At 41.7% G+C, this 21,747-nt stretch overlaps 2 protein-coding genes and 2 non-coding genes across 6 annotated transcripts; all 4 read left to right on the top strand.

Annotated features, from left to right (window-relative positions):
- The first annotated feature begins 6,030 nt into the window (after window positions 1-6,030).
- Window positions 6,031-9,926, top strand: RPL21 (ribosomal protein L21). Of its 2 annotated transcripts, none has more exons than XM_054577140.1 (6): window positions 6,031-6,127; window positions 7,989-8,067; window positions 8,349-8,410; window positions 8,958-9,070; window positions 9,454-9,604; window positions 9,804-9,926. In XM_054577140.1, exons 2-6 carry the CDS (start codon window positions 8,001-8,003, stop codon window positions 9,891-9,893), a joined length of 483 nt encoding a protein of 160 aa, XP_054433115.1. In that variant the 5' UTR covers window positions 6,031-6,127; window positions 7,989-8,000; the 3' UTR covers window positions 9,894-9,926. The 2 variants fall into 2 exon arrangements, with proteins under 2 accessions (XP_054433115.1, XP_054433116.1); XM_054577141.1 differs by lacking the exon at window positions 6,031-6,127 and adding an exon at window positions 6,202-6,226.
- LOC129073542 (small nucleolar RNA SNORD102) lies at window positions 8,781-8,851 on the top strand. The gene has a single exon (XR_008529450.1). It is a non-coding gene; the product is annotated as a small nucleolar RNA SNORD102 (small nucleolar RNA).
- Window positions 9,115-9,241, top strand: LOC129073539 (small nucleolar RNA SNORA27). Its single transcript, XR_008529447.1, has one exon. It is a non-coding gene; the product is annotated as a small nucleolar RNA SNORA27 (small nucleolar RNA).
- Window positions 9,927-16,468: 6,542 nt separating the features above from the next.
- Window positions 16,469-19,118, top strand: RASL11A (RAS like family 11 member A). Of its 2 annotated transcripts, none has more exons than XM_054577139.1 (4): window positions 16,469-16,697; window positions 17,085-17,141; window positions 17,245-17,324; window positions 18,411-19,118. In XM_054577139.1, the coding sequence occupies exons 1-4, from the start codon at window positions 16,574-16,576 to the stop codon at window positions 18,750-18,752; spliced, it is 603 nt and encodes a 200-aa protein (XP_054433114.1). In that variant the 5' UTR covers window positions 16,469-16,573; the 3' UTR covers window positions 18,753-19,118. The 2 variants fall into 2 exon arrangements, with proteins under 2 accessions (XP_054433114.1, XP_054433113.1); XM_054577138.1 differs by having other exon boundaries at window positions 18,285-19,118.
- Window positions 19,119-21,747: the final 2,629 nt, after the last annotated feature.

Raw genomic sequence — 21,747 nt, 5'->3', positions numbered from 1 at the left:
GAAAGTAAAGGGATGAAAAAAGATATTTCATGCAAATGGAAACAACAGAAAAGCTAGAGTAACAATACCTGTCTCAGAAAAAAAAAAAAAGACTTTAAAACAAGGACTGTAATAAGAGACAAAGGAGAGCATTTCATAATGGTAAATGCACACAGCCAAAGCAGCTCTAAGAGGGAAATTCAAAGTAATACAGGCCCACCTCTAGAAACGAGAAAAATCTCAAATAAACAATCTACCCCTAAACCTAAATAAACTACAAAAAGAACAAACAAAGCCCATAGAGAGTAGAAGAAACGAAATAAATGCAAGACTAGAAATAATCTAAATAGAGACTAAAAAAAAAAAATCCAGAAAAAAATCAGTGAAACCAAGATCTGGTTCTTTGAAAAGATAAACAAAACACATAAACCTTTAACCAAACTCATCAAGAAAAAAAGAGAGAGGACCCAAATACAAAAATCAGGAATAAAAGAGAGGTTACAACTGACACCACAGGAATACAAAGGATTACAAGAAAATACTATGAACAACTATGTGTCAACAAATTGAACAACGTGTAAGAAATAAATTCCTAGACATTTACAATCTTCCAAGACTGAATCAGAAAGAAACAGAAAATTGGAACAGATCAATAATTGCTACAGAAATGGTATCAGTAATTAAAAAAACAAGAAAACTTCCAACAAACAAAATTCCTAGACTAGATGGCATCACAGGTAAATTTGACCAAACGTTCAAAAAAGGATATCTACCCTCAAATTATTCCAAAAGTCTGAAGAGGATGGAAGGCTCCCTCATATTATGAAGCCAGCATTACCCTATACCAAAGCCAGACAAAGACACTACAAAAAAATATTATAGACCAATATCCTTGATGAACATAGATGTAGAAATCCTCAACAAATTAGCAAAGCAAATTCAGCAATACATTAAAAAGATCATACACCATGATCAAGTGGGATTTATTTCCATAATGCCAGGTTGATTCAATATCTACAAATCAATTATTGTGATAGACCTGCACAAAATGAGATAAAAACCATATGATCATGCCCTGGTCAGGTGGCCCAGTTGGTTGGAACATAGTCCCATATACCAAAAGGTTTTGTGGGTTTGATTCCCTGGTCAGGGCACATACCTGGGTTGTGGGTTCAATCCTGGTTGGGGCATGTGGCAGGGGCAGCAGGGGCCAGGGGGAGTGGCAACCAGTCGATGTTTCTGTCACACACCTCTCTCTCTTTCTCTCTCTCCCCCATCTTCCTCTCTCTCTCTAAAATTAATTTAAAAAATCATTGGGTGAGGGTTTAAAAATCATATGATCATATCAATAGATGCAGCAAAAGCATTTGAGAAATCCAACATTTATTTATGATAAAACCTTTCAGTAAAGTAGGGATGAAGGGAACATACCTCAACATAATAAAGACCATATATATGATAAATCCAGAGCTAACACCATATTTAATGGTAAAAAGCTGAAAGATTTTTAAGATCAGGTATAAGACAAGGATGTTCACTTTTATCACTTTTATTCAACACAGTATTGGAAGTTCTAGCAGACAGGCAAAAGAAATAAAAGGCATCCATGTTGGAACCAAGGAAGTAAAACTGTCATTATTTGCAGATGACATGATCTGATCTTTAGGAAGAACCCTGAAGATTCCATGAAATAACTATTAGAATAAGTGAATTTGGTAAAATAGCAGAATACAAAATTAATATTCAGAAATTAGCTACATTTTTATATATCAACAACAAACTATCAGAAAGAGGAATTCAGAAAACCATCCCATTTACAATTGCATGAAAAGATGTTAAATATTTAGGAATGAATTTAACAGAAGAGGTAAAAGACTATAAAAGACTATATTCAGAAAACTATAAAAAATTGAAGAAGACACAAATAAATGGAACGATACAACATGCTCATGGGTAGGAAGAATTAACATTGTTAAAATGTCCATATTACCCAAAGTAATTACAGATTCGATGAAATCCCTATCAAAATACCAGTGGCAGTTTTCACAGAACTAAAGTGAACAATGCTAAAGTGTATATGGAAACACAAAAGACCCTGAAGGGCCACAGAAATATTGACATAGAAGAGCAAAATTGGAGACCATCATGCTGCCTGATATTAAATTATACTATGAGGCTATAGTAATCAACTGCATGGTATTGGCATAAAAATAGACATAGAGATCAATGGAACAGAATAGAGAGCCCTAAAATAAACCCATGCCTATATGGAAAATTAATCTATGACAAAGGGGGCAAGAACATACAGTGGGGTAAATACAGTCTCTTCAATAAATGATTTTGGGAAAACTGGATGGATACATGGAAAAAAATGAAACTAGACTTTCTTACAGCTACCCAAAAATAAACTCAAAGTGGATTAGAGACTTAAATGTAAGACCTGAAACCATAAATCTCCAGGAAGAAAACATAGGAAGTAAACTCTTTGGCATTGGACGTAGTGGACATCCACTAGGGCAAAGACAGCAAAAGCAAAATAAACAAATGGGACCACATCAAACTAAAAATTTTTGCATCACAAAGGAAACCATCAACAAAAGAAAAAGGCAACCAACTGAATGGGAGAAGATATATTTGCAAATGATGTATCTGATAGGGGACTGATATCCAAAATATATAAAGAATTCATACAGCTCAATTTCAATAAAACAATCATATTAAAACATGCACAATCTGAATAGACATTTCTCGAAAGAGGATATCCAGCTGGCCAACAGACATATGAAAAGATGTTTAACATCACTAACCATCAGGTTTAATGCAAATTAAAACCACAATGAGGTATCACTTCACACCTGTCAGAAAGGTTATAATCAATAAATCAACAAACAAGTGCTGGTGAGGATGTGAAGAAAAGGGAACCCATGTGCACTCTTGGTGGGATTGTAAATTGGGGCAGCCACTACGGAAAACAGTATGTAGTTTCCACCAAAAATTAAAAGAAGAACTACCATATGACCCAGTAATTCAACTTCTGGGAATTTATCCAAAGAAATCTGAAACACTAATTTAAAAAGATACATGCACCCCTTTGTTCATTGCAGCATTATTTACAATCACCAAGACAGGAAGCAACCTAAATGCCCATCAATAGGTGAGTGGATAAAGAAGATGTGGTACATGTATACAATGGAATATTACTCAATTATAAAAGACAATGAAATATTTCCATTTGCAACAAGATGGATAGATCTAGAAGACATTATGCTACCTGAAATAAGTTAGACCAAGAAAGGCAAATACCACGATTTTACTTCTATGTGGAATCTAAAAAACAAAATAAATGAACAAACATGGATCTCAAGATTATTATGCTAAGTGAAATAAGCCAGCCAGAGAAAGACAAATACTATATGATATCATTTCTATGTGGCATCTAATAAACAAAATAACCTGATGAAAGAAATAGAAACAGAGACATGGATACATGGAACAGACTGACAGCTGTCAGAGGGAATGGGGGAAGAGGGAACTGGATGAAAGAAAATGAAGGGATTAGCCAAAGAATATATATGTATAGCCCATGGACACAGACAACAGTGTGGTGATGGACAGAGGGAAGCGGAAGCAGAGGCTAGGAGGAGAAAGACAAAGTGGGGGAATGGGGACATCCGCAATAGTGTCAACAATAAAAAAAAGAAAAAAAGAAAAATGACAAAAATAAATAAATTAATGAACAAACAAAGCAAAGATGAACTCAAATACAAAGAACAAATTGATGGTCACCAAATGGGAAGGGTGTTGGAGGGATGAGTGAAAAAGGTAAAAGGGATTGAGAAGTACAAATTGGCAGTTAACAAAAATAGCCACAAGCATGTATAGTACAGCATAGGGTATATAGTCAATAATATTGTAATAACTGTGTATGGTGTTTGATGGGTACAGAATTATTGTGGTACTCATTTCATAAGTCATATATACCTAATCATTATCTTGTACATCTGAAACTAATATCATGATACAAGTAAGTTAAAAAATAGTAATATATAGTTATTTAAAAATCAGACAAATTCCATTATTGGGGCATCCTACAAAATAACTGACCAGTACTCTTCCAAAACTGTCAAGTTCATGAAAAACATGGAAAGTCTGAGAAACTGCCAAGGAGACATGATAACTACCTAGAATGTGGTATCCTCGATGGGATCCTAAAATAGAAAAAGGGAGGACATACAGAAGGCGCGTAGACATATGGAAAAATGCTCAACATAAGAGAGATGCAAATTAAAACCACAATGAAGTATCACCTCACGCCTGTCAGAATGGTGGTCATTAATAAATCAACAAAAAACAAGTGCTGGCAAGGATGTGGAGAAAAGGGAGCCTTGGTGCACTGTTGGTGGGAATGCAGGCTGGTGCAGCCACTGTGGAAAACAGTTTGGAAGTTCCTCAAAAAATTAATAATGGAACTGCTTTATTACCCAGAGATTCTACTGCTGGGATTATACCCTAAGAATCCTGAAACACCAATTCAAAAGAATTTATGCACCCCTATGTTCATAGCAGTGCTATTTACAATAGCCAAATGTTGGAAATAGCACAAGTGTCCATTAGTAGATGAATGGATTAGAACACGGTGGTTCATTCACACAATGGAATACTGCACGGTGGAAAAAAAGAAGAAACTCCTGCCTTTTGGGACAGCATGGATGGAACCAGAGACCATTATGCTAAGTGAAATAAGCCAGTCAGTGAAAGACAAAAACCATATAACTGCACTTATAATCTAATCTAATGAACAAAATAAACTAACAGGAAAAATACCAGAGACATGTAAACATGGAACAGACTGATAGCTGTAGGAGGGGAGCAGGGAGAGGGAGAATGGTGGAAGAAAAGGGAAGGGACTAGCCAAAGGACATGTACTAATGACGCTGGACAAGAACATGTACTAATGACGCTGGACATGGACAACGGAGAGGGGATTGACTGTGAGGTAGAGGTGTGGAAGGGTGGAGGAGGACAAGAGGGAAAAAATTGGGACAAGTGTAATAGAATAAACAATACAAAATAAGGATATTATAAAAGTTAAGGAAGGCTCAATAACCTATGAACAATGGTTTTCTGTATATTTAATATCCAATTTTAAAATGGTGAAGAGTTAAAGCCTCCCTTATACCTCTTTCTTTATAGTCCCCTAAATTTTCTAAATTTGTCTTTTTCTAAATTTGATTTTTATTCCCTTCACTTTCACTATAGATGTATATGTATCTAAGCAGTAATATTTTGTTTTAAAATTGTATACATGTAAGTTATCATACTACATATATTCTATATCATCCTCTTTCGCTTCGTCCTATTCCTGTTTTCATTCTTAACGGGATATTATATTTCATTACATGACTATCCCATTAAGCATTTATTCTCTTGACAGATGTTTCCAAATATTTGCTTTTATTCACAGTGTTGTTATGTACACCACTGTCTATATATCGAGGTTTCTATAAGATACATTGGATGGAATGCTGGGACTTAGCATTTGGACATTTGCAGTTCCACCAGATTTTGCCAAACTGCCTTAAAAGGTTGTAACATGGATATATTTATAAGCCAGTGCGTAGTAGGCTCTGATGCATTTGGGAGAAAAACTTTTAAGAGACATACAAACTGGATAATGTTCTCGCCTTAACCATAGCCTCGTTTTGCGTCCATGTAGTCATTCCTACAAATAACCACCAATTACGAGTCCTAAAATACGGCGTTCTAAGGACCAGCCACATCTTCGCGCCCGGAAACAGACACACCCCCTTGCGGCGAATCCTCTGATGCAAGAGCAGACGTTGGCACGCTCGGGGCGTCATCGTTTTGTTTGACGCCCTTGAAAGCCCTTTTCCGGGCTGTCTGGCAAGATCCAAGTACCAAGCTTCTTTTGGTCGATTGCTTTTTTCATAAGAAAGGGAAATATTCTGACAGCCTCTTTTTAGTCTCAGAGATGATTCTCTAATCGTCTCTAAGAGTCCCTAATCCAAGAAGAGCCTCTTTCGGCTGGCGTTTCTTTCAGGCAGTGCCGCGGGCAGCCGTGGGGCCCTTGTAAGGCACGCGCCTCAGCCCCGCCTCCTTCTTTTCGATCGGAACCGCCATCTTCCAGGTAGTGTGTGCGTCTTCCTCCCGGCGAACTTCGTTCTACAGTCTTGAGTTCTAATCCTGAGTCCGCTGGAGCAGCCCATTGGGGCCATAGAGAACCTGGGTAGATTGTTTGGGCCCCTCCGGTCTGGGTAGTGGAGATGTGTTTATCTAGACCGGAATGGCGTGCGTCTGGCGGTGACGGCCTTGGGCCGGGAGCCGAGGACCAGAATGCGATACTGTAGCTTAGCAGAGACCAGGCTCGAGAAAAACGACGTCGAATCACCTGCGTGAGGCGACTCGTGTCATTCAGGGAGATAATTCGTCTTACCTGTGACCTCATGGCTTATCTCCGTTATCCGGGCTCTTGGACAAACTGGGGCCGGGCCGCGTGGTGTGATGCCTTTCAAACACATCTGTGTGGCATTTTTACTCCTAACTTAAAATCTACACTCGTAATGCTGTCAGATTAGGACTTATGGGTAGGAGGAACGGGTTTAAAACTAGGAGTCACCTTTAATCTTCTGTGAGGCCTGTTTGTGTGTGAAAGCCTCGTGGTCGGAAAACGGAGTACGTTCCCATTGTGTTCAACTGGATAGAGAACCCCAGACCACTGATCTTTGGTGTATGAAATGATATCATGTTGTTTTTCGCCCAGGATCGCATTGGACAAAGGGAAAATTATTTGCCACGGACGTTGATTTGTTAATGCAGGGGCATATTGTGTTGAGTGAATTCCCGAATAGAAGTTTAGGCGAAAGGTTATTGAAGAACCACGTAATCGTAGTGTCTTATCTTTTTGTCTAGTTTGTGGATAGTAGCCGCCAGCTACTAGAGTTGACCAAATTGAAGTTTGCACCCCATAGTGGGTTTTAGTTTTGGAAATAATAGAAACATTTTCTATACTGGGTATTGACGTAAAATGAATTTCTTACTCCAGAAGACGGACCTGGTGCACGGAGTCTGGGCTCTGGAGTAAGAAATGACTTCCATTACTGATTCTGCCACTTTTTGACATAAAGTACTTGGACCTGCAGAACATCTTTCCTTGTTTATGAACTTAACACAAGTTTATATGAACCAATACTTTGAGGATGAAAATAGGGTATCTGCCATTCAATAGATACCTAGTTGCTTTTAGAAGCAAAGGGTGCATTTGTTTTAACAGTGATTTGGCTTTGGGTGGGTTAGGTGAGACATTCTTGTGCTTCTCTACCTCACAAGTTATATGAAAAAGGTACTTTGGTGGAGTCACTCTTTACGATTAAGCAATGTTGATTAAGAGAACAATTTACGTAGAACTCTGAACAAGTTAGGCCAGACTTAGGTATATTTTGCCTTGTGGTAGCAATTGTCAGCAAAGGTAGTTCTCAGATGGCCTGAAACACCTGGAACCTTTTGGGAAACAAAATGAAAGGTTTCTTCTAAATGCCTATATGTGAATTCTTAAATAGTGAGTTGGAAATTTTTGACAGTTAAGTTTTTATACAAGACATACATACACTGTCAAAAAAATTAGGTTTACAATAAAAGGGGTTTAATTCACCGTGTAAAAATGAAAGATTTAGTTGTATTATGCTTTCCAACAGTAAATTATCTTCTATCTTCTATTCTAAAGGAATGCCTAGTTACTAATTCCAGTGCCCTTGACATTCTAGGCTGGGATTTTACAGGTAATAGTGTGGTGGGGGTCCTGTTTTATTTTTATATTCTAGTAGGCAAAATACTGGTTTGGCTTCTAAAGTCCATTTCTGCTACTTAGGAATTTTAATGTTATAGAATTTAGGTTTGTCAAAGATTTTACTTGCTAAAATGATGGTTCTTACCATTTGTAGGAAATATTTGTTGGCTGTTATTTGAGACTATTTTATACTTTCTGGTTTCAGTAATTCGCCAAAATGACTAACACAAAGGGAAAGAGGAGAGGAACCCGTTATATGTTTTCTAGGCCTTTTAGAAAACATGGTGAGTAGATTTACCCTCTTTGGAGAGCAAGCGTGGCATACGTTTCTGTTGTATTAATATATTTGTGTGGCAGTTCATATAATATATTCTTAATGTATGGAAATTACCTAGCACCTAATCTTATTTTGTAATTTAAAAAACATGAATTTTATATAATAGTTCTTAAATTGTCAACTAGCAAGTTTTTAAAATGCATGTAATTGTCAAATGTGTGTGTCAAAAAGCTAATGGGGTTATATTTCTTTCACTTGACTTTTAAATCTTGATACCACTTTTTTTAGGAGTTGTTCCTTTGGCTACATACATGCGAATCTACAAGAAAGGTGATATTGTAGATATCAAGGTAAATTATAAAATTGGGGAAATAACATTAGAAGTTACAAAAGTTGGATTTAATATAATAGGAATTCAAGTATTAGTGTTTATTGCACCTGTTGGCTCCTTTTTATCCTTAATGGGGGGGGGGGGGAATGCATTGCCCCTGAATAGCTAATTTAATTTTACTTTTAAATCCAGTTTTTAAAGTGCTGTTCTTGAGTCTAAGGAATTTCTCATTACTTGTTAACAGCTAGTGGGAAAATATAGGAGAATAATCAGAGTTTGTTGAGGTGACAAGGAATGCCTTAGTATGAAATTTATTGATGGTGATTAATAAAACCAATAAAAGCTGTGTTCTTTTGTGACCAATATTTGAGTGTATCCTGGCATTCTAGAGCTTAATGATGATTGTCTTTTTGATTGCTTAAAGCAATGTGAAAAATGCATTTCACCGGCTCTGAAAGCTCTTGAGTTGTCATTTAAAAGAAGTCTCTTAGTTACTTCAATAAAAGTCACGGTTTAAAAGGAAGGAGGGGACTTGCTGGGATGACATTTATCTCCTTTCTTAACAGGGAATGGGCACTGTTCAAAAAGGAATGCCCCACAAATGTTACCATGGCAAAACTGGAAGAGTCTATAATGTCACCCAGCATGCGGTGGGCATTGTTGTAAACAAACAAGTTAAGTAAGTAACGTCATAGTTATTAGTGGCTAATTCATATTCCCTCATACCCCCTTTTCACTTTGCCAATTGGACTTATGTCTTTATTGGTCATTCAAATGGGGCAAAGGAACTATCCTTTTAAAACTCAAGTAAACTGGGTGTTTGTCTTGTATCCTGTCAGAGGAAACAAATCAAAACAGACATGCTGGAAAGTCTTAATAGGCTTTGTTATTAAGCAGTTCTAGTTTTCAGAGTATAAAAAGTTTGATAATGATCTGGTTTTGGTTAAACTATTTAGTGTTTCAGGGTCTGTTATCCTATCTGTGGGTAAAAAGGTTCATGGTTTATTTGATTTTTGGTTTTATTTTTTTATGACACATTTATAAGAATTTTGCTTTTTCCAGGGGCAAGATTCTTGCCAAGAGAATTAATGTACGTATTGAGCATATTAAGCACTCTAAGAGTCGAGATAGCTTCCTGAAACGTGTGAAGGAAAATGATCAGAAAAAGAAAGAAGCTAAAGAGAAGGGAACCTGGGTTCAACTGAAGCGTCAGGTGAGTACTTGACAAAGGGTTTTTTGGTTGATCATGGGAATGTAAAACTGTTGCTCAGTAATACTTTACGTGAAAGTAAAAAAGAATTGAGTATGTACTTTGTTTTCATTGTTTCTGAGAACACTTTGAAATTGAGTTACAGTACTTCACATAATCATTCCCTCCCCCTGATCCCCGCTTTTTTCTCTTTTAATTATAGCCTGCTCCGCCCAGAGAAGCACACTTTGTGAGAACTAATGGAAAGGAGCCTGAGCTGCTGGAACCCATTCCCTATGAATTCATGGCATGATAAGTGTGAAAAAAATAAAAGACCTTCTATACTGATAAAAACATTGAATTCATTGGGTGATGCCTTTACGAACTTAGTGTTTTTTTCTGGCCAAAAGATAGGGGTGACTTATTTGCAACAAAGAATGTACTCCATTGATTAGGAAACAGCACTCTTTTTGCATTATAGTTAAGCTCAAGGAAAGTTGATTACTTACAATTAGATAATAAGTAGCTGTACATCAGAACCTTACCTTTGAGGCCTGCTACTTAAAAAATAGATTGTTTTCAAGTACCCTGTTTTTTGTGAGCTGCCTAATAGTTCTGTGTTGCTTCAACCTCTCATGGGACATGGCTTGGAAAATAATAAGTTTGATAATTTTGAACAAGAATTTTTTTTTTCCCTCCCAACCAAGGATAAACATCTGTGTCACAGTTAATGTGTTGCCTTCTAAACACTTCACATGTTTAGCCCATTTTACATAAAAGAAAGCTGAGACACAGTTAACTTGCCTTAGGTTACAGGTGCAGAGCATTAGGCAGATTCAAATCCAGGCAGTTTGGCTCCATCATCAGGTCTTAATCGCTAGTATTATTTATATTGCTTCATATTAATGGGAACATTTTAAAGCTACTTTGTATAGTTGGAGCACACTTGTGTTAATTCTGTTGCTTCCTGGAGATCTACTTGGATGTAGCAAAAACATCTCAAGCATATCCAGAAGAGAATTGATAACATCCTATCCTAGCTGCCTTCAGTATTCTGAGACACCTGTAGCAGTAACATGAGTTCATTTGAAATGGAAAACTTGACACTTAGAATAATTCTCTTCCCCACCAGTGGGCAAGAACCTATTCATTTTTATAACTTCAGTCGGTGTTGTGAATGGGTAAATCCAATGTTAGTGGCCTTCAGTTTTCTCCAGTGAAGCGTAATAATGGGTCTGCTTTGGAATCCAGCAAACCTGTTTTCGAAACTTGGTGAATGCATAACATAACAAATGGTGCGTGTTAACTGCCACTAAAGGTTCATACCTAGTGGTAGAAAAATGTGTTTAGTCATACTTATATTGGTTAACAGAATTCTTCACAGAAAGCAACCAGAAAAAAATGTTAAGTTGCTTCAGCTGGCATTCCTGTTCTGTGTTTTCCAGTTTTAGTTGATGGCGCCACTGTGTCCAGTTGGAGTCATTTTAAACTCAACTCCCACTTTGCATATTTCAAAATTCTGTTTCCTGAATTTTTTTGTAGCCATTATAAAGGCAAAATAAGGTATCAAGAGTTGGTGCTAAAAGTGCTCTCGTTTCTGTCCTCTTCATTGATTATTCCTGGTCTTTTGTGCCTTTGACCCTTTTCCACTTGCTGCTTCCTTGACTTCAACCTACAGACTTATAAAAACCAACAAATAAAAGGAGCAGCTTTTCCTGTGCCTTCCTCTGGTAGCTTAAATTTCCCAGTCCCACAGCAAATATGGCTTCTGTCTTCACCACTCCAATGAAACTACTCAAAGTTTACCAACACATTTAGAGGCTTTTCAATTTGACTGTCTCCTTAAATATATTTGACTTTTTTCTCTCTTCCAGAGGCTTCTGCTATGGTACTTTTTCCCAGTTCTCCAGCTGGCTGCATCAGCTAGAAACTTGATGAAAAGGCAGACCTATCCAAGGACAATTTGAGTCAAATTGTAGGAGTGGGGTGCAGCACTCTTAAGCCCTGGGTGATTAAGATACGTGTTTAAAGCTGGAGAACCACTGTTCTGTCTTTCCTTTCTCTCATACACTTGAGAATTAGATTTCAGAGCTCACTGTCTGAAAATCTAGATCTATATTTATGGCTCCCTCTTGGGCAGCTCCATCTGGATGTCCTGTAAAATATACCAGTTTGGAAGGTTTTACTACATGAATTATATTGAAATCCCTGAGCTTTGGGTAATGCGCTGAAAAAACGTGCCTTTCTTGAAATGCAGGTCCTTTTAAATAATGAGTAACCATCACAGATTGTATATTTATAAATTCTTTACAATTCCCTTGTTGAGAATGAAAAGTATTCTAACAGAAATTTTTACTGTGTTCTTACTTAGAGTCAAGATTGTAGAGGGGTTGTGTGACTGCTTGGACTTTCTGGATTCTGATCTAGCCAGGTGTCTTTTAAGGCCTCTGTTTTGTTCAGTTGAACCCAACCCCAAGGATTGAATAAACGAAACATACTCTTTTTGAAGTCTGAAAGTTGTGGCAAAAAAACCCCCTCCTTTTGTATCTCCTACATTCCCACTAGTATGTTAGTATTTTCTCTACTGGGATGGAAAAAGTGCTAAAAAACAAAAAATAATAGAAATTAGCAGTAAATTGCTAAAATATAAATACGATAGGTTTATCTTTTTTATGTTGAGCACGAGATTCAAGACAATTTGATTTGTTTGAAACATGAGTGTGTGTATGTGTCTAGTGTTTTTCATCCCAGCTCCACTTAAAGGAGAAACAAATTTTGTTCAAAACTCCTTACCTGTTAGACAAATTGCTTGGTTATGAATAACAACAATGAGGCAGCACCTGCAGCTGTTCTGCTGAGGCAGAAAATGTGTCAAGGAATGGATAAGCAGCTAGCCAGTGTTCTCTGTTGTGATACTTTTCAAACAGCGAAAGTGTGGGACAAGGAGCAATAGGCCTTTTCACAAAGTCCCAAAGGGATAAGGGACAGGAAAAAATCTTTCTTACACACTTGGCCTTGCAAGGATGAAATTTATGGAAGTCATTTGGCTTGGAAAAGAAATGACAGTGGAGTACCCTATTGTCTACAAAATGAAATGATGGCTTGGGTAAAGTGAGGATGTGCTTGGATTTTTTGCTCTTGAGAGATTCAGAGTAGGTTTGACCTGTTTTGTCATTCCATTTACATGACCAGAGTACTCTCCATCCCACTTTCCTCATTGGTGGACAGCACCAAGATTTGAGATCAGAGGGGTTGGCTGATCGCAACTTCTGAATGGCTCTGACTTTGGATAAATTCCTAAGCTTGTCTGAACCTCAATTTAGAAGATCTTTTACCAGTTTCAAAGATTAAGGAATTAAGATACAGAATTTTTTGATTCAGTAATTTATGAATGATAATTCCTTTATTTAACATTATGAGGATGCCTGTGAAGGCAGGCAGGAGTATCTTACACTTTGTTGTCCTCTCAGTAAATGTTTCATAATAGAAACCTAGCTGTTCTGTGTGTTCTGTACCAGCACTGAGACTTTCAGAGTAGATTTTCAATTATTTTGACGAAATCATGAGTTGGTAAGACGACAAAAGCATAGATCCTATTCTGGGGAAAGTATCAAAAGGCAGCCTCTGAAGTCTTCAGTAGGTAGTAATAAGGATTTAGGCTGTACAGGAAAGGTCATGGATGTTAGTGTTGGATGGTGGTGGGAGAGACAAACTAGTTGGGGACAAACCTTTGGTGAGGTTTTGCCTTGGGGCTAGAAATCAAGCTTATTTAGCTGGTAAAGAGTTAGGATCAACTTCCTAAGCCTGGTGATGTTTGCATATTCCAAATTCTGCCCTTCACACTCATTCTAAACACCCACGGATTTGTGTATCCATATCTGCCTACGCGTTTCTATTTTTCTAAAACGACCTAAGCATGCCTGTTAATGTTAGCTACACCACAATTTTATGTAACTGGACACAAATCCAAATGAAGTAGAACACAAGCAGCAACAATTTATTCAAGGCCATTTATAATTCTGCAGTTCATTAATGTATTGTCTGCATTAAAAGGTCATTTATTATCTTGTGTGTTTACAAATGCAAAGAATTTTCCAAGTAGAATGGAATAACGTTTTGAGCTCATTGAACAAAGGTGTGATGTGAATGTAAAATGAATGTAATTATTACCAGGGCTGGGAGCAGTCTTAGGTATCTTCCTTACTGGGCGACCGTAACCTTAAATGGCCTTATTCCTGACTGGGAGTGTAAGACTGAGGTGGAGAAGCCTAAGGTTCAGCCCAGAAAGGGTTTTTCCCTTGAAAGTTCTGCATTTAGACTCCAAGAAAGTGAAGTTTGTGGCAGATCCCATTGACAGTTGCGCAACAGATTCTCTCCTATATTCCTTGATTTTTAAGAGGTAGCAACTGTGTCTATCCCCTGGGGAGGAACTAGGCTTGTTCAAGTTAGCCATAGCAATCCCAGTCTTTTTTGCCAGATATTTGGATAAACTTTCCCAGCTCCTCAGTTCTGGCCATTGAGACATAAGAAAGTCGTCTGGGTTCTTCTGAAAATTAGTTCACAATAAAAGGCAAAGGAAGAGGGGTCCTCCCTGCCTGCTTGAATGAGGACTTGATGTTTGGTGAAGCAGGAGCCATTTTGTGTCCAAGAAGGAGAGGCCAAGAGAACCTGAGACAACAACCCAGAACCTTCTCACTGAGCTGCTTAAGGACCACAGGAACCTAATAGTTACAAGATTGTTCTGTAAATAGTAGCTGTCTTATGGTGCCTTTTCCCCTTTCAGGAAAGGGGGTGCCCTGCTCAGGTCTTCCCAGTGGAACTGAAGTTTAACAGAAGGGGATTGCCTTGTGAACAGCCAAAAGTTAATGAAATACAGCAATTCATCTCAGGATATTCCCTGGAACACTTGTTCATGAGAGCATGTTGCTTTCAAAACTAAGGTATTGGGGTCATGGTTACACACATGATTTCTGCCTTTTCCAGTTCACACAGTGAAGACAACCTTTATTCATTTAGAGGTCAGTCCTTGAATGAATATTCAGGACCTTTTAGGTCCCAGGTACTGCTCTGTGCTGGGTACTGAAGACACAAAGAGTCCTTACTCTCCTGGAGAAAGACATGAAACAAATATATCACCAGAAAGCAGTGACACTTGAGTACTGCCAGGGATGCCTTGAGAGTAACTGGGAAGTAGGGGTATGGATGGCGGCAGTGTTCAGAGGAAGCTTCCCCAAGGGAGGAACAAGTAAACTAGTCACCATCTATTCCTTCAGGATTATTAAGGATTCTTCAAATGAGAAATGAAGACAGCAGTAGGGGTGAAGAGGAGGAGACAAGAAATGGAGGCAGTAGAAATGATGGAATTTGGCAGCTAATGGGTGTGGAAGCAAGAATGCTGGGAGTCAGGGATGACACAGGTCACTGGGCTACTACCGGGTGATTGGAGGCACATTAATCAGTATGGTCAATTGCAAAAATGGGTCCCACTTTTTAACCCCTCTCTGCATCCCAATGTACCTCGGCAGCTCCCTCCATCAAGGAGTAAAGTGTATTTCCCTACCCTTTCTATTTGAGCTGGCATTGTGACTTGCTTTGGCCTACAGAAAGCAGCACAGGTGATGCGTTCCATCTGTGAGCCCAAGCGACTCTCTTGGAACCCTTCTCAGGTACCATGAGAACAAGCCCTGGCCAGCCTGCTGGATGAGGAGAGCCATGTGGCTCAGTCACTGTCCCTCTTTCATCATAACTGACAGCCAGCTGCAGGATGATGCTAGTTCCTCAGCCCCTGCCAGCTCTCTGCAGATGTGTGAATAAGCCAACCAAGATCAGCTTAGCCTGGCCTAGGGCAGGATCACCACCCCACTGCCCTTCACACTTGTGAGCAACTATGAAGGATTACTGTTTTAAGCCAATTGGTTTTGTGCAGTTTTTCATGCAGCAAAAGCTAACTAATGCAACCAGGGTAGAGGGAGGGGTGAGGAAAGGTGGGGCTGTCTAAAAGGAATTGGACACAGGAGGCTGGAGCGCAGGAGGCCAGAAGCATTCTAACCTGCAAGAATAAACCCCCAGGCTCTGCGTTGCCAGCATGGGCCTTGAAACACAGAACCAGGCCTCTTCGGTGTCCTCTTCCTCCCACTCCTTCCCCACCCCCACCCCCACACTCCACTTTACACCTGGAAGTCAGTACTTGAATAGCAAAGCACATGCATGACTCAAGTGCATGTGTCCTGAGCCAAAGCTCCCAGGGAAGGGAATGCTTACTGAGCTTTCTCTAATGAGTCAATGCAACCAGCGCCAGCTGAGGTGCAAAGAAGTTAGTGCCCCCAGGGGCCTTCACAGATCTGGAGCCGGGCCACAGTGACTACAACTCCTTTTTAGCACTACTGAGGGGGCTCTTGCCCCCTCCCTCCCCCTCTCCCTATTAACGCCACCCCTTATCACCTTTTGTAAATAAAAGGCATCGTTCAACAGGATTTTTCCTTCCCACTGTTGCGGGACATTAGACTGATTGCACTTTTCCCCCTTCATTCGCCCCCAGCTCCTCAGTTCACCCACTAGTGTAGAGTGGTGACTAGTAGAGGGGCTCCTGGGGCTCTGCGGGGCAGCCGGGGAGAGGCCTCGCCTGCGCTCTTGGGATAGTGGCTATATTTCCAGGGTCCGGCGGCCACGAGCAAAGCGCGTCAGGCGCAGAGGCGGAGTGCAGGTCTGGTCCGCGGTGACAGTCCCGTTTTTCCTGCTCCTCCTGCGGGGGAGGGTGGGGGAAAGAGGAGGAGCTAGAGGCTGTGGCCGCGGCACCTCCGCCCCTCGCCCTCCCCCGCCCTCCACCGCGGAGCCCTTTAAGAGCCTATAGCGTTGACAGCTCCGTGGTCTGCCTGGTTCCCCAGCCCCAGTCCTCCCGCTCCGGCTCCCCGCTCGACAGCCGCTCGGGCTGTGGCCGCGGCCCCGCTGGATAGGCTTGTGCTCTCGGCGGCTCTCGGTGGTGGGACTCTGTCCATGCGCCCGCCCAGCATGTCCGGGCACTTTCTGCTCGCGCCCATCCCAGAGTCGTCCTCCGACTACCTCCTTCCCAGGGACATCAAACTGGCCGTGTTGGGCGCCGGCCGCGTGGGCAAGAGCGGTGAGTGCCTAGGCGGCCGCACGGCCGCCACCCTGGGCCGGGCCGGACCACCGGGGGCTGGGGAAGAGCAGGGACTCGCGGCGGGGTGGACAGGACCCGGGGAGGAAGCCGACGTCTCCGCCCCACCCCCCTCCCCCGCCTGGTTTCCGCGCGGCTTCCCGGAGCATCCACTCAAAGGCTCTCACCGGTTTGGCACCTGTTGGAGAACGTGGGCTGGCTCAGCAGGTCGAGCACCTGCTCTGCCGTCCTCCCGCCACCAAAGACCACGGCGGCCGCCGCAGGGTTTTGCGGAGTCCGCAGCTCATCCGTCCCTCCTTCTCCCCGAGTGTGTCGGGGTTTGACGGTCTTGTCCAAGTCCTCCAGCTGATTTTACTGTTTCATTTTCAGCAATGATTGTGCGCTTCTTGACCAAGAGATTCATTGGCGATTATGAACCAAACACAGGTTAGAATAATTACGCGCCCCTGCCTTTGTGGCTGCATGCTCCGACTTTCTTTGTCCTGATGAGAGTGTAAGAATTTAAAGCAGACTCTCCTTCATTCTCCAGGCAAGTTGTACTCACGGCTTGTCTGTGTCGAGGGAGACCAGTTGTCTCTGCAGATCCAGGACACCCCCGGAGGAATCCAGGTAAGGACGGCGGACATCCCTTCCCACACCGAGGTCGCTCCGGAGCGTGAGCAAGATGTCTCACCAGGCCTGTTGTGCACTTAGATGGAGCACTGGGCAGACTCAGGAGGGGCTGGTCAGTGGGGTGTCAGAAACCCTGCAAGGGGAGGTGGACTGGACGGTTTGGGGCAGCTTCCTCTCTTGAGCTACCTCGGAGAGTGGGGAGAGTCGCTTAACTTCTCTTTGCAAAGATGTTAGGGCATCGCTACTGGGATCGGCCTCACTTTCAGAGCTCGACCATGGAACCGTTAACAAAACAGTCTGGGTGGGATTCCGGAGAGGATCTTCTCCCCTAGCAAGGACTACCAAAGAGCTTCCATTTCTAGCTGTTTCCTCAAGTCAGTAACTGCAGTCAGAGCGCCTTGGCACCCTGTCAGGAATGTAACTTGATTAACAAGTTACTAATTGCTCTCCCTTCCAGGGAGGAGAGGTCTTGTGGAAGAACAGAAAGAAAGAATTTAATTCTGGAACACTCTCAGGAAGGACATGCTAAAAATATTTTTATGGGTTTTGGGAATAGATATTTATCTTGGCTTATTTTCAATGTTTTTTTCTGAGTTAGTTCCCTAAAAATTGCGACATTCTGATTTGAAAGTTCTCATTGATGTCATTCTTCAGTCAGCCTGGATTCACCACAGACTGACTACCTGCCAAGCGGCGGGGGTAGGGGCGACGCGCGGGGGCGGGGCGGAGGGTTAAAAACAATGCATTGGTAACAGCTAATAAAATGACCCAGAGAGGAAACTTGCCTGAGAATCTGCTCTTTCTGCATCCAAAACCTCCTCTGCAGGAGCTGGGCAGAATCTGAAAACTGTATCTAGTGATTTCTTTTTCAACCATTGTTCAAGGGTTACTTTGATGTTATTTTGAGTCGCCTCCCACCGAGGGCTTCCTTGATCAGTCGCCCTTTGATCTCCTCAGGTCCAAGACAACATCGTGCCGGTGGTTGACTCCCTGTACAAATGGGTGCAGTGGGCAGAGGGCTTTCTGCTGGTCTATTCCATCACAGACTACGACAGCTACCAGTCTATTCGCCCCCTTTTCCAGCACATCCGGAAGGTCCACCCTGACTCAAAGGCCCCTATCATCATCGTGGGCAACAAGCGGGACCTGCTGCACGCCCGGCAGGTGCAGACTGATGATGGGGTTCAACTAGCCAACGAGCTGGGCAGCCTGTTCCTTGAAATTTCCACCAGCGAAAACTATGAAGACGTCTGTGATGTGTTTCAGCATCTCTGCAAAGAAGTGAGCAAGCTGCACAGCCTCAGCGGGGAGAGGAGAAGGGCCTCCATCATTCCTCGGCCACGTTCTCCCAATATGCAAGACCTGAAGAGGCGCTTCAAGCAGGCTCTGTCTTCCAAAGTCAAAGCCCCGCCCATGCTTGGGTAAACCCACCTTAGACAGACTGCCTTCTTTTTATTGTGCATTGGTGCAGCGGAGAAGACTGGGGGTCTCCCTTTTTAATCACACCTTCAGAGTTTATTTTTATACAAACTATTGGTTTGCAAGGGTATGTGTATTTCTGAAAATTCAGCAATTGCCTAGAAGTTAGAATTGTTTTTCTTTTTCAATTAAACTTTTTTTTTATTGTAACTCCTTGCCACTTTTCCATTAAAGGCAAAATGGCAACATTTCGCCTTGTTTCTTAAATATCTTTTTATAGAAATCATACTTGCACCAGAGCCCAGAACCGCTCCATGCTTGCCCTCAGCCTGAACTCTGATTGGTGTCTCTCTGTCGGGAGGGGTTTAAGTGGAGGGACTCTGTTGTGGGAGAAAGAAAAATATGTGGAGGAGGAAAGAAATTTGAATAACTTTAGGATGTCTTTAATTAGGGCACTTTGCCTCAGGCAAAACATTGACATCATGTGATTTTCACTGTGCACTGATGCTAAAAATTACAAACATGAATAGCATTATTATTGGTACAAATGGAAGTTCATCCCCCTACTCTTATTGAAAAAACAAACAAACAAAAAAACCTTTTCCCAGTATTTATGTTAGTAAGTGCACTCTACCATCCAGGAATTGCCTAAAAATTCTCCTTCCCTCTCTGTCTCCCTGACCCTCATATTCAATAGGGTATCCAATCTGTCAGTTTTCTCTATTTTTCTCTAAAGCATCACTGTGCCTTAAATCAGGCCTCTACCAGTATAAGCAAGACTCTGGTTTCTTGCCTTCGGGAATGACAGCTGTCTAATTCTTCACACCAGAACAACCTTACTAAAACCAACCCTAATCATATTATTTCTATGATTGAAAAACCTCAGCTGAGTTCCCCTTGTTTAGTGGATAAACTATAAAGGAGGGATGGCATCAAGATTATTTGCCACCTCTCCAGCCTCATCATCACCTTCTGCCAAATGCACTCCCTCACACACACACCACTCCATTCCAGTAGAACGGTCTGCCTTTCTCAGTATACACAATGCTCTTTTTCATAGCTCCCTGCCTTGGCATGAACTATTCCCTCTGCCTTGAATATTTTTCCCTCTTCTCCAGCTTAGGAGTGGCTAACATCTTCCAAGACCCAAGTCACATGCTGCATTCAGCTTCTGAGATGCCTTCTCTGAGTTCCTCTGTTTTCACTGCATTTGTGTTGTAGCCCAACCATGTCATGTAGCAATTTGTCACTTCCTTTGGAAGGAGCACTGACCAAGGGCAGTAACTGCTTTTTTATAACTTTGTATCGCAAGCTTCTAGTCCAGTGCTTGCACATGGAGTGATAGGTTTTCAGTAAATATTTGATGAATAAATCACGAATGTATTATTTATTGGTGCCAAGGGTCAATAATAGGAGATTATCACAACTTATCACTTCTGCAGAACAAGGACAAAGACATTCTGACAAAAGTTCTTTATTAGAAGTGACAGAAAGTGACACATTGCAGCTTATAGCCATTGCAGACCATTGTCCTTCCTTCCCAGGACACCTCTGTCCAGACCTGTAATGGCAACACCACTCTTCCTCATAGTTGGGGATCATCTACCTATGCACAATGGCATGACGCATTTAGAAAATTAGATAATTTGTGTCTAAAGGAGTGTGCAAATATTTAAGAAAAAATGTTATTTTAGATTCCATTTCTTTTTAAAAGTGCCCGATTCTCTTTGCTCATTTGCGTACCCTCAGAATAAAAGGAGTTCTATCATTGTCCATTCCTGCTTCCTACCATACATTAACTGTGGACATGAGAACAACTGATCCTCCTACTTATGGTTACGCCCACAGCATGTCCAGATTGCCGCCCAGTGCCAGGGGCACTCTGCATTCAAGGAGCTGAGATCAAACATCCCCTGGGAAAAAGATAAATCATAATGCGAGAGCAAAAGAACAATACAAGAGATGTCCCAGGGCAGCCTATGATCGAGTTCCAGCTGAGCACACTGTGGACCAGAGGGGTCAAAGATGAGTCACAGGGCAGTACCAAAGGGACAGACAGCCTGCAGGGGTCCCAAACACGCCACATGGTATTTTTCCTGTCCTCAGCATCACAAATAACATCCTTTATTCTCTGGCCCCAGAACTGGTCTAGCACAGGACCTGGCTCCCTGGTCTCAGAGGGACCTCAGGGTCTGTTGACTCTTTCCCTGGCTTTCCGTTATGGCAGTGGGGTCACTTCGAGGATCAAGTGCTTGGGGAATACCCAGAAAGGTCCTGGGATCCTAGCCCCGGAAATAGAGGAGGGAGCTGGGAGTTATCTGGAGGTGGTTAGGGCAGGAAGTCGTCAGATTTTTGTGTACAGCAGAGGGTCTGAGGATCTGGGCTTGACTGGGCGCCAAGGAGGCCCTTAGGAAGCTGAGCCTGGAGCCTATCTTTCTTCCTCTCAGAAGTGGGGAGGATGGGACTGTGGAAGCCCTGGGTGTCATAACATTACTGATAGGGGCAGAACTCCTGAAGCACTGAAAACTTGGTGGGTGTGGAGAGGCCAATGTGTGTACATTTTCACCTGGAAGTTTTGCCTTACCTCTGAGTGTGTCCATCACCGCCATCCTCATGAGGGAGTTGGAGCTACGGCAGCCCTGCTCCCTCTTCTCCCCAGCCCGCATCAGAGCCTCTGGTTTTGAAATCCCCAGATCCCCATTGGTCACTCCTCCTCCTCAGGTCAAGGCTCAGTGTAATTGTGCTCTAGAACTGCAGAACGATCTAATTAACATGCCTATCAGTGTGGTCCTGGAGAAATGGACGGGATCCAAAGGCTCAATTGTACATCCTGCAAACATTCTGTGCTTCACATGAGACTCATGAAAAGCAGAATTGAATAATGGAAAAATACATCAATTCTAACAGAAGAAAATAAATTTGTTTTCCTTGTGTTGAGGTGCAGGGCTCCACGGAAGTTCTAATATCTGTTTGGGGAAATGGATTAAAATAAATAGCTGCG

Source organism: Pteronotus mesoamericanus, unplaced genomic scaffold, assembly GCF_021234165.1.
Source record: "Pteronotus mesoamericanus isolate MK-2021 breed Mesoamerican mustached bat unplaced genomic scaffold, CSHL_Meso_final contig_41, whole genome shotgun sequence".
Classification (NCBI taxonomy): domain Eukaryota; kingdom Metazoa; phylum Chordata; class Mammalia; order Chiroptera; family Mormoopidae; genus Pteronotus; species Pteronotus mesoamericanus.
The sequence above is the reverse complement of the archived record's forward strand: the minus strand, read 5'-3'. Positions and strand labels throughout refer to the sequence as shown.

What these genes read in the sequence shown, in the direction of transcription:
- RPL21 (XM_054577140.1), top strand. Translation starts at nt 8,001, where the DNA reads ATGACTAACACAAAGGGAAAGAGGAGAGGAACCCGTTATATGTTTTCT. An exon ending in TAGGCCTTTTAGAAAACATG is followed by an intron (nt 8,068 to 8,348) that starts GTGAGTAGATTT and finishes CACTTTTTTTAG; the next exon opens with GAGTTGTTCCTTTGGCTACA. An exon ending in GGGTTCAACTGAAGCGTCAG is followed by an intron (nt 9,605 to 9,803) that starts GTGAGTACTTGA and finishes TTTTAATTATAG; the next exon opens with CCTGCTCCGCCCAGAGAAGC.
- RASL11A (XM_054577138.1), top strand. Translation starts at nt 16,574, where the DNA reads ATGCGCCCGCCCAGCATGTCCGGGCACTTTCTGCTCGCGCCCATCCCA. An exon ending in CGATTATGAACCAAACACAG is followed by an intron (nt 17,142 to 17,244) that starts GTTAGAATAATT and finishes TTCATTCTCCAG; the next exon opens with GCAAGTTGTACTCACGGCTT. An exon ending in ACACCCCCGGAGGAATCCAG is followed by an intron (nt 17,325 to 18,284) that starts GTAAGGACGGCG and finishes TGATCTCCTCAG; the next exon opens with GTCCAAGACAACATCGTGCC.